This window comes from Aulonocara stuartgranti (assembly GCF_965226115.1).
Source record: "Aulonocara stuartgranti genome assembly, chromosome: 14".
NCBI classification, from domain to species: Eukaryota; Metazoa; Chordata; class Actinopteri; order Cichliformes; family Cichlidae; genus Aulonocara; species Aulonocara stuartgranti.
Window position 1 is genome coordinate 11,464,445 of NC_138950.1, and position 12,817 is coordinate 11,477,261.

Consider the following 12,817-nt stretch of genomic DNA (forward strand, 5'->3'; position numbering starts at 1 on the left):
CCACACTGAACTATTCACACTCACACTGATAAAGGGCTTTGTTCTCCAACCAGAACCATTGTTTTACTTAAAAGAAAATAAATTGCAACGCTTCAGAAGAAAACCAGAGCAACCAGATAAAACCCACCAGTATCTCTGGCGAGGCCTATGAGACGAGGACCAATGCAAAAGAAAGTATATAAAAGAAAATAAATATTACGAACAGAGCTACAGTTAAACGTATCTATGTGTCATTAAGAAATATTTTTTTAAAAAGGTCTGTTTTCTCTACTTTTGAACTTCTCCTTTCAAGTATATTTGGAAGCATTTTTGCTTTTCAAATATCTGCATTAAAACTAAAGTTATTTCATCTTGTGCTCCTGTTGCTTTGCACACAGTGCAGTTTGGCAGTGCTGAACTAATGAATCTATCTACTTGCTTCAAAGAGGATTACTGTTCCTTGTGCTTAGCTTAGTTACCTCACATTAGGTTGAGGCTAAGGAGAGGTCTGCTGTCTACAGTGGCCATCTGTCTGCCAGGTGGACAGTCGAGCACTCACTTTGCTGTAAATGGAGACAAGGCTCGAGTTGGATGTTTTGATATACCCAGATGAAGTAAGGATCGCTACTCCGGAGGATCTCAGGGACTGGGAGCTGGAAACTGCGAGCCAGGTGTCCATACCCACCGTCCGGCTCTTTGTTGCACTTTACCCGTACAACCCGGCTGCCATGTCTCCAAACCACGAGACAGCTGCAGAAGAGCTGCCCTTTGTGCCAGGCCAGATCATCAAGGTAAGATTAAGTGTAATTTCATGCACTCTGTACAATACTAAACCGAAGCGCTTCTCTGTGTTTGAGTTGCGTTTCATCTCTTCATCAGTTCAAAATGTTCTTTGAAAGAACCTATAGTGTTTCCTGTTTGTGCTGGAGTCACGACAGTTAAATGTGTAAGAAGACAATAGGTTTTTTTTCTTCATTTCCTGTCACCTTTTTCATCTGATTGATGTGATTTACCGCCTTTTTTCTCTGAATCTGTCTGCTGCTGCATCACATAAATACAGACAAATACATGTATGCAATAAATACACTCTTTTATTCAGAAACCAAGCCTAAAGTTATAAAAGTAACTGCTGGTGCTGTTTTTTTTTAGGTTACTGGAGACAAAGACGCAGATGGGTTTTATCATGGTGAGTCTGGCGGGCTTTCTGGCTATGTGCCGAGTAATATGGTGGCTGAGATCCCAGTGGATGATGAGTATCTGAAGCATCTACTCATGCAGCAGGGATTCCTCCCCGTGGACCACACAGGTATTAGCCTGTTTACTGTAACACGCTGGCAAAACAGTGTTGCTGGGGTAACTGAAGTATAATTGAAAAACAATTATTGTGGCATAATTTGGAACGAGGCCGTTCAGAGATGATCTGTGAGAGGATGTTTGCAATGAGCTCCTCCCTACAGGAAGTTTACAACAGATATTAGGACAAATAACAGTGAATAAAATTATCACGCACGTCGCTTAGAAATGTGAATGCAAAATTTACTGATTGTAAAAATATGACACTACCACTGTCACTGCGTGGAGTGTTTGTTTATCTCCTATGTTAGCATGAAAGCTTCATTGGGACGTTTGCTTTTCGTACTGCAGGCATGTCTCTAACACCAGACCTGAGCGATGTCACCAGTATCCCTGACAGTGGGGCTGTTAGACGAATGGTAGCCTTATTTGACTATGATCCATGGGAAAACTCACCCAACATGGACAGTGAAGTAAGCACTGTGAAGTAACATTACCATATATTATATATTTAAAATATGAAGATTAATCTACTGTTTAAGTCTACTGTTAATCTACTGTTTTACACAAACTGGTTTTGACTTGCTCTGTCTTACAGGCTGAACTCGGCTTTCGTTCGGGAGATATCATATATGTTTTAGGTGACATGGATCAAGATGGGTTTTACTATGTAAGCATCATCCTTGCACTTACAATACAGTGACTGGTGTTTAGTTTTCATACTGATGTCTGTACAGAAGCTAAACTTTAATTTCAACTTCAGGGAGATCTTCACGGACAACGAGGTTTGGTTCCATCAAACTTTCTGCAGCTGTTTCCCTGGGATTAGAAGAAAATGCACGCTAAGCTGTTTGCTACAAATGCCAAGTCACAGACGCAGTGAGAAACCAGAAGTTTCTATGTAAAATATGGCTAAAAGGACACTTCATATATCAAAAAATAGTTTATTTTATTTTTATATTCTACTAACTGCATCCGTTTTAGACTGAAAGTAAGCAGCTAATGAACCCCTCTGTTAGTATCAATAAGAATGCTCAAAACTAAAAAGAGTTCCGACCTTTGTTTAAATGTTTCTTTATTGAAATAACAGATACTTACAAACCCTTTGATGCAAAAAAAAAAAAAAAAACCAAAAAAAAAACATGAACAACAAAAAAACAGAATATTTACAATAATGCATATTTTGAAAATTACAGGTAAGATACTAAATGTTTTGTCTGGCAATTTTTGCTTTAGGCGCTTTCACAAAAACACAAGAGCTGACTTGCTAAATAAATTACCTGATGGGAATGGATAAATTATTTTAGCCTTAATAATACACAATTTACAGATTTCTTTCTCCCCAGTGTTTTGATATAGCATTTCCATTTTTTGCCTTATGCCCTGTGTATATATTTTCTATCACTGGCTTATTTCATATAAGTTATTTAAAAAGAAAAAAAAACATTTTGAATTTTGCAGCAATTTTTTGTAAAAATAAAGAGACTCTTGTTATAACTGAAAAAAAGTTTTAATCATGTAACAAATGTAAGAGCTGTAGTTAAACTGAAAATAAACTGTCCTAATTCTTACTTTCCTTACCTGATTTTTCTTTTTAACAATGGACCAAAAATTGACATTCAGTTCTTTTCTTGTCTGGTAAATACATTTGTTGTAATAAAAAGAAATACAAAATTTATTGGTTAAAATAACAAAGAAGTTCAGCAGGTTTTCAAATGTTCATATAGTCGGTCTGGTTTCTTCTTTTACTTTCCTCTGCAGCAAACAGTATACTCATCCATAAAGTAGGAAACACTACACTGTGTAGTAAAGTTTAGTAGTGCTTTCTACTTTATGGGTGACAACACTGTACATCAAGTAGCTTCTGGTCGATCCACCGCAAATACTGAAAACTGAAGGTTAATCAAAGGCAAGGCTTCACAAACTGAACCGAACACACGATCAAAATTCACGTTATCATTCTTGATAAAAAGAAAGAAAAACATTCAAAAGACTTGACATTTTGCTCAAAATTAGGCTGAAATGAAGTAGTAATGTCTTAGTATGTTAGTGTGTTTAAAAAACGTTGATCATCAGATTTTCAAGTTGTCATCAGGGTCTTACCAGCGTTTGGAGTCCAAGGAAGAAAGAAAACCCAGAAGTGAGCGTGATCTTTTTATTAACCCTGTCTGAGCCACGTGGTTTACACAGGAAAAGCCCCAACAGTTTCTCACACACACACACAAAAAATACATGCATGCAAGTATATGCAGATGTGCACACACACATGCACACCCACAAAGACACACGTACGCACACACACCACACAGTAGTTGAAATAGTATTTGCACATTTCCTTAAGATAAAGCAGGAATTATTAGTTGTATTAACAGCTTTTTGTAGAGATTTTTTAAATTTGATGTGTATGTAATCTTATGAACCTGTAGCTGCTGTTAGTCCAACTACCTCGTACACACCTAAACATGTACTTGTACTATACTTCATATTTCTTTTTTGTGTTCACACTAAGTAAAAATATCAGATCAATCTATTTTCACAACCTAAAAGTACCTCTGAATTTAACGTCATTTATCTTAGGAGGTCTAATTTAAGTGTTTATTTGCACATCTGCACACACAGACACAACCACAAGCGCGCACACACACATGCACATATGCAAATTCAGAGTGTACACCCAGGTCCTGGCCGACTGCACCGCTGCTGCCAAGCGTGATCTCAACCCTTTTAAGGACATACTTTTACGAGGTGGCAACTGCTTTTAAAACAAAAGTCAGTCTCTGAAGCAGATAGATATTGATCTTGATAATAATTTATGTGGATGTGTACCAATGATCTCGTAGCTCTTTGCCAATGCAGCACTAAGGATTGACTGAAATAGCAATGTAATGATAAAAGATCAAAGTGAGTCAAAGTAGACTTATTGATTGAGGGAGCTCACTTTGGAGATGCTGAAGCTCTTAAAGGTTTATGTTAGCAAAGGGAGAGCGGTGCTCCTCAGCACGGTCCTCAAAAGTCAGACATTACTGTCTTGCAAGTCTAAAACATTGTGTATAAATTACAGGAAGCACTTTGTATCTCATTTATAATTCTGAGAACTCATTCACGCCTGCATGTTTGTGACAAGGTGTGGGTGGGGGATGGTGGTGCAAGGCTCTTCCCCTATCCCAGCAGCAAATGTGCAATATGCTTGCAACAACAGAAACTTTGCAAACAGAATAGAGATGGGCCTGTGTCCTCTGTTGTCATGACAACCCAAACCTCAGAGTCACACCAAGTGAAATAAGAGGAAGTGGGGGATGGGTGGCGTGCACAAACCGAGAAAAGATGTCCTCGTTAGAAGAAAACGGAGCCAGAAACAAGCAGAAAGAGAGTAATGGAGAAGATCATCAAAATGCAACACCAGACAATAAGTTTCTTTTTATGCAAGTCATCAAATATTAAGCCAGCCAGCATACACATACACACTCACACATACAGATACACACACACACACACACACACACACACACACACACACACACACACACACACATATATAGGTTGTACCTTTGTGAAGGCTGAAAAAAACAGCAGTGAGTCTTTGCAGCAGGCCAGCATGACTGTGCATCTCTCTGATTATCTCAGCACTGTTGCACCAAAGGCTGTCCTTGCATCAGCCATCTATCCCTGTGCAACATGGGATTATATCCTAAGTGAGTCCCTAAAGTACTTAGGGTGATATAGATAGCGTCAAGGGGCCAAAAACGAGCACAGCACCTAATGACACCGGTAGGTATTTTCCTCCCAGCAGGGCTTTAATTGAATTATGTTTTACCTTTGACCATTGAGCTCATGAGAGCAGCTGTAAATAAAATATAAACAACTCAGAAGGCATTAGAATGAGCAACAGGGCGGCAGATATAATCTGAATCTGTCAAGAAAAGTTCACCTTTCCTGTTTCTCTCTCATTTTAGGCATCTAGATTTCTTATTATCATCACTGTTGGTTTGGTTCCATCCCCAAGGATGGAAGAAATTAACTGTCCGAGAATCCTCTTGCACTTTCTTAAACTCAGTATGTGCCTTGTGTTGCTGCTGCTAGTCATGCACCTGATCAGTGCTGCTATACAGTCAAGAGATTTTGATGAGAAAAAAATTTCAGTCACTTTCATGTACTTGCTCTGTATTTAGTTATTCAGTATCTCAAAATAAAAAAGAAACAAGGATTTAGGACTACACAGATCAATGAAATAACATCTTATTCAGTTCAGTTGTATATATCTAGCACCAAATCACAGCAACAGTTGCCTCAAGGCGCTTTGTACTGTAGGGGAAAAGGCCCTACAATAATACAAAGAAAACAGAGAAAATCCTAAAAGTTAAATGCCCCCCTGTGAGCAAGACAAGAGGTGTATGAACACATAGTGAGTGAAAAAGGTGAATGAAGAAGGAACATTCAGTGCATCATGGAAATCCCCTTGCAGCCTAGACCTATTGCACTGTAACTAAGGGAGAATTCAGGGTCACCTGATCCAGCCCTGAGACAGGATGTTTCTAATTTTAGAGATATTGCACAAATAGAAGAAAACACACATATATATTAAAACGTAGTTTAATATGTGCATTGAAGGACATATCCTGGTCAAAAATGACAGGATATGTGTTACTGGCCCAACAGTGTTACTGGAGGCCAAGGAATACCATCCAGTGTAAAAATCTGGTTAGATACCATATTTCTGAGATATTTCAGTTTTAGCTGAATTTAGAAGCAAAACATTAGAGGCAATCCGGGTCTTTATGTCCTAAAGACATTCCTGCAGTTTAAGTTGGTGTGTGTGTGATCTGGCTTCATGAATGGATAAAGTTGGGTTTCATCTGCATAGCAGTGAAATGTATGCTATACCTTCTAATGATAATGGCTAAGAAAAGCATGTATAATGAATACAGAATTGGTCCTAGCACAGAACTCTGCAGAAATCCATAATTAACTTAAGTGTGTGAAGAGGACACTCCATTTACACCTATTGGATCTATTAGATAGATCTGATTCAAACCACTACAAGTACCTTGTACCTTCAATACCTAAAGCTGATGGTTTGGGAAAAGTAATTACTGAAGTTAACCCAGAAAGGTTAATTTGGGGTAAAAAAGAGTAGAAATAGTAAAATTATTAATATGATAATCTGCCTCTCTGGAAGTAGCCCTCAGATAGCTAGTCTGCACTGTGTTAGCACAAGGTATTGGACAAGATGTCAGTGGATGAATTATACCCTTAATCTTAGTTACAGCACTTTCAGAAAGACTTCCACTGCTGTGTAATCCATCATTGTAAATGTAAATGCTATTAGGAAATGATCAGACAAAAGAGGGTTTTCAGAAAAAGAATTTAAATGTTTAGTTTCTAACAAGAAACACTAGAGTGTGATTAAAAAGGCAATTGAGTCTAATAATAGACTAAATGCTATCTTGAGGCTAATATTTTTAGTATCTACAATAATTGCTTTATCTGAGCTGAGCACTAAATCAGATAAAAAGTCTGAGAAATCAGACAGAAACCAGCCGGGTGAACAACAGATAATAACAAATAAGACTTATGAGTTTTCCAACTAGGAACAAGGGTAAGCATCAGACTTTCAAATGAATTAAACCCCGTCTGGGTCTTTGGTTGATTAACAATCTGGAGTGGGAGACTGTAACTCTAGTTACTGGTCCCAATTCTGGATAGTCACATTTTAAAAACTTTCCCATGTGTGGGACTAATAAATGTTTATCTTGTCTCTTATCTTATTCTGGGCAGTTTAATGAATTTTGCCAGATTTCTACAAATGAGAGGTGCTGGGATGGATGTCATCTCTCCTAACAAGTTTCTCAATTATCTATAAAGCCCACATCACTCAGACAGCGAGCAATTTAAGGGAAACATGTGGCTAAATATGTCACTCCTGATCTGATTGGAGAGGGGACTAGACAAGCCAGCAGTGTTATGGTTACAATGTTGTTACAATATTAATTTTAGTGACCTCCGATTGACTTAACCAGGTGTTATTACATCTTAGTATCTTATCTGTCTAATGTGTGTAGGGAATGTCAAAAGTTCCAGAAATGATTGCTCATCAAACAACTTGTAATAGCTGTGCTGTGGAAGCAAAATGTCTGATAAACTGACCATAAATCTTGTGTGTATTTATTATCTTTTATCAAGCAGTTTGATTGGCCTCCTATGCTGGGAGGCTTTTTTTACCAGATGAGATCATGAGATCAATAATTACTGGAAAAGGACATTTGAAAAGAAAAATTGATGATGATTTATACAAATTCTAATTAATTTTTGAGTGTTTTGGTAAAATATTGATCCTTTTCACCTCTTCAAAAGCTAATCATTCATGTGGATATGTGGCACGTAGCCACATTGTTCAGCTGTCTTGGCTCAGTCTTTATCTAACAAAGACCATAAATAAGCAAACAGACTGTTTAATCTTACTTTTTGAATTTGGCGATTGCTGCTGTTCGTTGCTCTCGTGAAGCAGCACGTTGAAATGTATTTCTGTTCTGACACAAGGGCCGCTCTCATTCAAAAGGGTTTATTTGTCGTGTGTGGTTAAATTGGTTTATTAAGAAGTTATCGTTTGGTGAGCAGTCCTTTGTATATTGGAAAGCATGACTGATTTGGATTAAAAGTGTATGATCCAGGAAAAAACATACAGGAATATGCCATGAAATCTTTAATCGTGACTTTATTTGATTATTAATGACATTACAAATGACAAAGAATTGATAGGTAAAACATACCTTAATAATACACATTATAGTGTTAACACGTGTCTGTATTTTAAATAAATATGACACTTTTAAGTCAGAGTTTAGATGTTTCCAGAACAGTAGGAAAGCATGTAATAGAATGCATCATGATATTTATCAGAAATATTATATCAGCACAAGTGAATACATGTGAATCAGAATCAGAATTCTTTATTGCTATTCTGCTGAAAGCACAATGAAGTCATATGTTGTCCCATTCAGTGCAAAGAAAGCAATCTAACTATCCTTAAACATTTAGTCTATGTCCCCCAAAAATGTGTGTAAATTGTAGTGAGATCATCATTGTGAAACATTTAAAACCAAAAGTAACTAATTTACTTATTTGTCAATAACATATTTTGTTGTAGATAAAATCTTACATATCTTACATATTCCGATTCAAATAAGCATGTAGTGTTTGATACATGTTGTTTTGAAGCATCTATTGAATTTACATCCTTTACTTTTAAATATACACTACATTATTTTTTTCTTCTTCTATTTGAAAATCAACAGATGTCACAAACAAGGGTATTTGTGCATAAAAATTGATTAAATTAAATAAAGCTTGCACTGGATAGCAGCACTGACTTGGTGAACAACACACAGCTGACCAAAGCAAGTTGGCCACTGGAGTAATACACCTCTCTTCCATTCAAAGGCTGTACTGGTCTGTAGTTGTTGACCATTTTCTGTCCATCATAAAACAGAAGTTGGCTGAAAGCAGTGAGCTGTAACAAAAAAAATAATTAAACAGGCAGTTAAACATGTACTTTTATTAAAAATAGTATGCAAGGGGCATACTATGATAGAACGCTTTGCTAATAAATACAGCTATTATCAATGATAACTAGGCAACAGAGTGTGTCTCACTAAAGTTAACTTGCTGCTTTACTATACTTGTTCTACTATAACTGCAGTTTTTTCATATAACTGTTTGAGACCAGTACAGAAATAAACAAAGAAGTACACTTGTTTTACATTAAATGGGTTGTTGAATATGTAATATTTCAATAATGTTTCAGTAATATAAATTAAAATTAACACATTTTTCATATAGACAGCATAATTTCAAGGTTTATCCATTTTGAAATACATTTTTGGGTAATTTGGGAGCAGTGGAAACAACTGTAATTTGTTAGCAAACAACTCAAAGAGCCACATTAGCATAGGCTTGTGTTACGTATTACATATAAGCCCTGTATTCTTTTTCTCTGATCTCATTTCATGTCCCTATGCTTTCTTGGGTAAAGTATATGCCTCATTAGCACTTAAATACACTGCTTTTTTTTTTTTACCCATAAGGTATGTGTGAAATTATTCTTGTTATTTTTAACATTAAGTTTCCATTGTAACAAATTTACAATGACCAACTACTACCATCTAGTGGCTATAGTTATTGTAGCAAACACCTTGGGTTGCCATAACGTTTAATATTGGTCTAATATTTGTCTGTGATTCTGGTTATACCTTTATTAGTGTCAAATGTAGCCAGTTTAAATAAATTTATTCAGAAACTATTTACAATTATCATTTGGGGGTTATAAAAAGTTTCCAAGAAAAAGTTATTAAAAGTTGCCTTAGTGTTACACTAAATTAAATTTCAAGGATAAACTCATTACAATCCTCTTCTTTATAGATTCAGTACGATGTAGGGAATGATACCTGATTCCTGCTGAGAGGAATAGTGCTTTCAAACAGGGTCCAGACCACAGCTTCAGCACAGTCAGGTGTGGTGAGGGAGCCCTTGTAGCGAAAGTACTTGGTCCTGTTAATTTCAGAAGGAATGAACATGCCCAGGGAGACACCCACCAGCGTTACATTCGTTTCTGGTTTGATGAAATGTTAACAAGAACATAAAGTCAGAAAGTCAGAAAAGACTTCAATCATCACTAATCCTCAAAAAATCTTCAAAAAGGTTTTATTGTGTTGTTGTGGATGTTATATAACATTGTGTTATCTAATAATAGATGCCCTTTAGCCTAGTGTAATCAGCTACATATTTAGGACTCTATATGGAGGGTGAAAAGAAGATTATTATCATTTTTCAGAAGATATAACTTACTAGGTTGAGATATGTATTTCAGTGCACTGATAAGATGATCATACTTCTCATTTGCAGACTCAGACTCCTAAAACGAAAGAATAAAATGTTAACCGTCATACCAAAAGCAGTTTATAATTAAGAAAACAAAGTTAGTACAACATACAGGAGCTAATTTGATTTAAAGACACACTAAAGCTCAAATTATACAGGACATGTGATCATTCAGCAGCTGGAAGGCAGTCCTCTGGAATGTTTTCTGATGGGTCCACATTTATGTAATAAATAATCAAATACAGCAGATTATTTGCATTTGGGAGCAGTATAATTAAGCTTTAACTCTTGCTGTTATTCTTTTTGTTGTTTATAATCTGCCATTTTTTTAATGGTTAGTCTATTTTTCCTTATTATGGGAACATTATACCTGTATGCTGTTTTAAAATGTGCCTTTTGCAAATGTTGTTTTTTTTTTTTGTGGCTACTAACTAAACTACTGGTTTGGGCTGGATGCTGGACATTTTTTTGAAATGATGTTTACCAAGTACCTGAAAGAAAAATCCCAAAACAGCCACACCCGTACTGTCTTTTGAAGCCTCAGCTAACGAGTCATATTCTTCTTTTATATGGACGATATGCATCTACAGATAAAAGAAAGCACTGCATTAGAATAATTAGGATCTATTTGAATCCAATACATAAAATTACTTAAATACATATAGTGTCAATCACAAAATATTTCTACTGATTTATGACATACTGTACCTCCATTGGAAACTTTTCTCCATCAATTGTGTGCTCAGAACCAAGTCCTCCATCTTTGCCCCAGTGCAGGTGAAACTGAATTGCCTTGTATTCATCAACCAGATTTCCTCCTTTGATTTGTATACTGGAAGGCAAATTTAGCTGAACTGAAATTCAGAATTAAAAAATAAAAATAAAAACCATTAGACAATCTTCCATGGATGCTCCCATTATTTCAGTTACAAATGATCACACATGACACACATGACACATGCTTTTGCACATGACATATTTTAAAAGGTATTTTTGTTACATGAGACGCTTGGTTGCTATTATTGTCCATTTTACCACCTCCTCCTCCCTATACTTTTATCCATGTTATCTACAGATGGGGTAATTGCATTTTTACAGCCAGAATTGACATCATAGTGTCAAACTGTCTTCCTCAAATAAACTTGCAATTACAATTAAGACATACCACTGTGGCCATTGTTTATGAGGCTCCCATAAAAAGTCTCTTTATAACCGGTGAAGTGAAAAGGAATCAGGCGTTCATCTGGTAGCACTTTCCTTGTGACAATATTAACTGGAGACTGAGATCTGCCATTGCAGGTTTGTGAAACCAGTCCCCACAGCTCTGGACCTGTGAGGAGAAGAATAGAAACAGCTCCACTAACATGCCTCCTTTGTTTAACCATTCATTTGGCTTGTTTTATTTTTATTTTTATTTTTATTTTTTTTTTAAGTTTACCTGTGCAGGTGTGGTTGCATTGAAGTTGGGAATAGTAGCAAAAATCTAAAAGATCAGGTTTGGAATATTTAAAAAGAGAAAAGAATTATTCATCTGTAGGTTATGAGGTATTAATTTTTGAGCATTTGCAATCACAATCGCATGTGACTTTATCTAATCTATCTAAACTTTTAATACAATTTTAGATATCTGGTTGAATTAAATTGACCCTATTGGTCACAAGCACATTTATATTAATGATTAATTATTTCAATAAATACACTTTTGATTTTATATATTTCAGTTGTATTGTAGTCAACATTGTTTACTGAAGGCAAATAAAATCTATCATTTTTTGCGTGCAGTATCCAATGTCATGCAACTTATACACAAATTAAAAAAACAAAGAAATATAAAACTCACACCTGCCCCTGAGACGAGACTCACAAAAAATGTGAAGAGAAATAAAACAGATCTGAGCAGCATTGTGAATCCACTTATAGTGTAGATTCTTCCAGCACTGACTGTTTTCAAAGATGATGCCTGAATCAAAGTTCAACCAGACTATCATTCAACTGGGAGCCCCACCTATCACCCCCCGTTTTATAATGCACGCTTTAGATTTATGACACCTAATTTGTGAGGACAGTGACACACAGCAAGAGATATCTCGGCGTTCATATTCTTGAGATAATGAATGGACCCTAACGCTGAAGGTGTCTTCCTCCAGAAATGAGCCCACAGGTGATTTGTCCAAACTGCAAGCTACAGTTACATTTTTGAAGTTAAGGGACCTCTAGTGGTGATGTGAAAAAATGCAAGTGACATGTTTGCGGGTGTCGTTACCTTTAAGAAAAACTGCAAAGTAGATTTATTAACCACGAGAAGTGTCATTTTTTGGGATTAGATTTGTGATACTATTTATGAGTTAGGATTGTTTTTATCACTCTTTTCTACTATGTCAGGGTCACATGAGACAGTGAGAGACTGGATGAGAAGTTCATTGTTCATTCAGCAGTTTGCACACAAAATTTAGTTCATTTGAGTTCATTCCAGGTTTTGCAATAATTAGCCAATTAAAAAACTCTATTTCATGTACCATGTTGAATCACTCTTTAGAGCTCTGCTGTGCTGAGAACGGACAAATCCACCAACAAATCAATGATGGGCCAGAGCAGAAGAAATCATTGGGTTCCTGCTCACCAAGAACAGCAATATCAAGCTAAAGTGGGCAAACCAGAAAGAAAGTAAAAG

At 36.2% G+C, this 12,817-nt stretch overlaps 2 protein-coding genes across 2 annotated transcripts; one reads left to right on the forward strand and one right to left on the reverse strand.

The window, feature by feature from the left end:
- The first annotated feature begins 439 nt into the window (after positions 1 to 439).
- On the forward strand, positions 440 to 2,472 carry LOC309688365 (RIMS-binding protein 2). The gene is made up of 5 exons (XM_082504025.1): positions 440 to 770; positions 1,129 to 1,285; positions 1,624 to 1,745; positions 1,871 to 1,942; positions 2,036 to 2,472. Exons 1-5 carry the CDS (start codon positions 549 to 551, stop codon positions 2,099 to 2,101), a joined length of 639 nt encoding a protein of 212 aa, XP_082360151.1. The 5' UTR covers positions 440 to 548; the 3' UTR covers positions 2,102 to 2,472.
- Positions 2,473 to 8,605: 6,133 nt separating this feature from the next.
- Positions 8,606 to 12,049, reverse strand: ca4b (carbonic anhydrase IV b; the record flags this gene model as incomplete). The annotated part of the gene is made up of 8 exons (XM_082501645.1): positions 8,606 to 8,779; positions 9,714 to 9,877; positions 10,114 to 10,180; positions 10,638 to 10,730; positions 10,855 to 11,000; positions 11,312 to 11,476; positions 11,585 to 11,629; positions 11,989 to 12,049. The coding sequence occupies 8 exons, from the start codon at positions 12,047 to 12,049 to the stop codon at positions 8,606 to 8,608; spliced, it is 915 nt and encodes a 304-aa protein (XP_082357771.1).
- Positions 12,050 to 12,817: the final 768 nt, after the last annotated feature.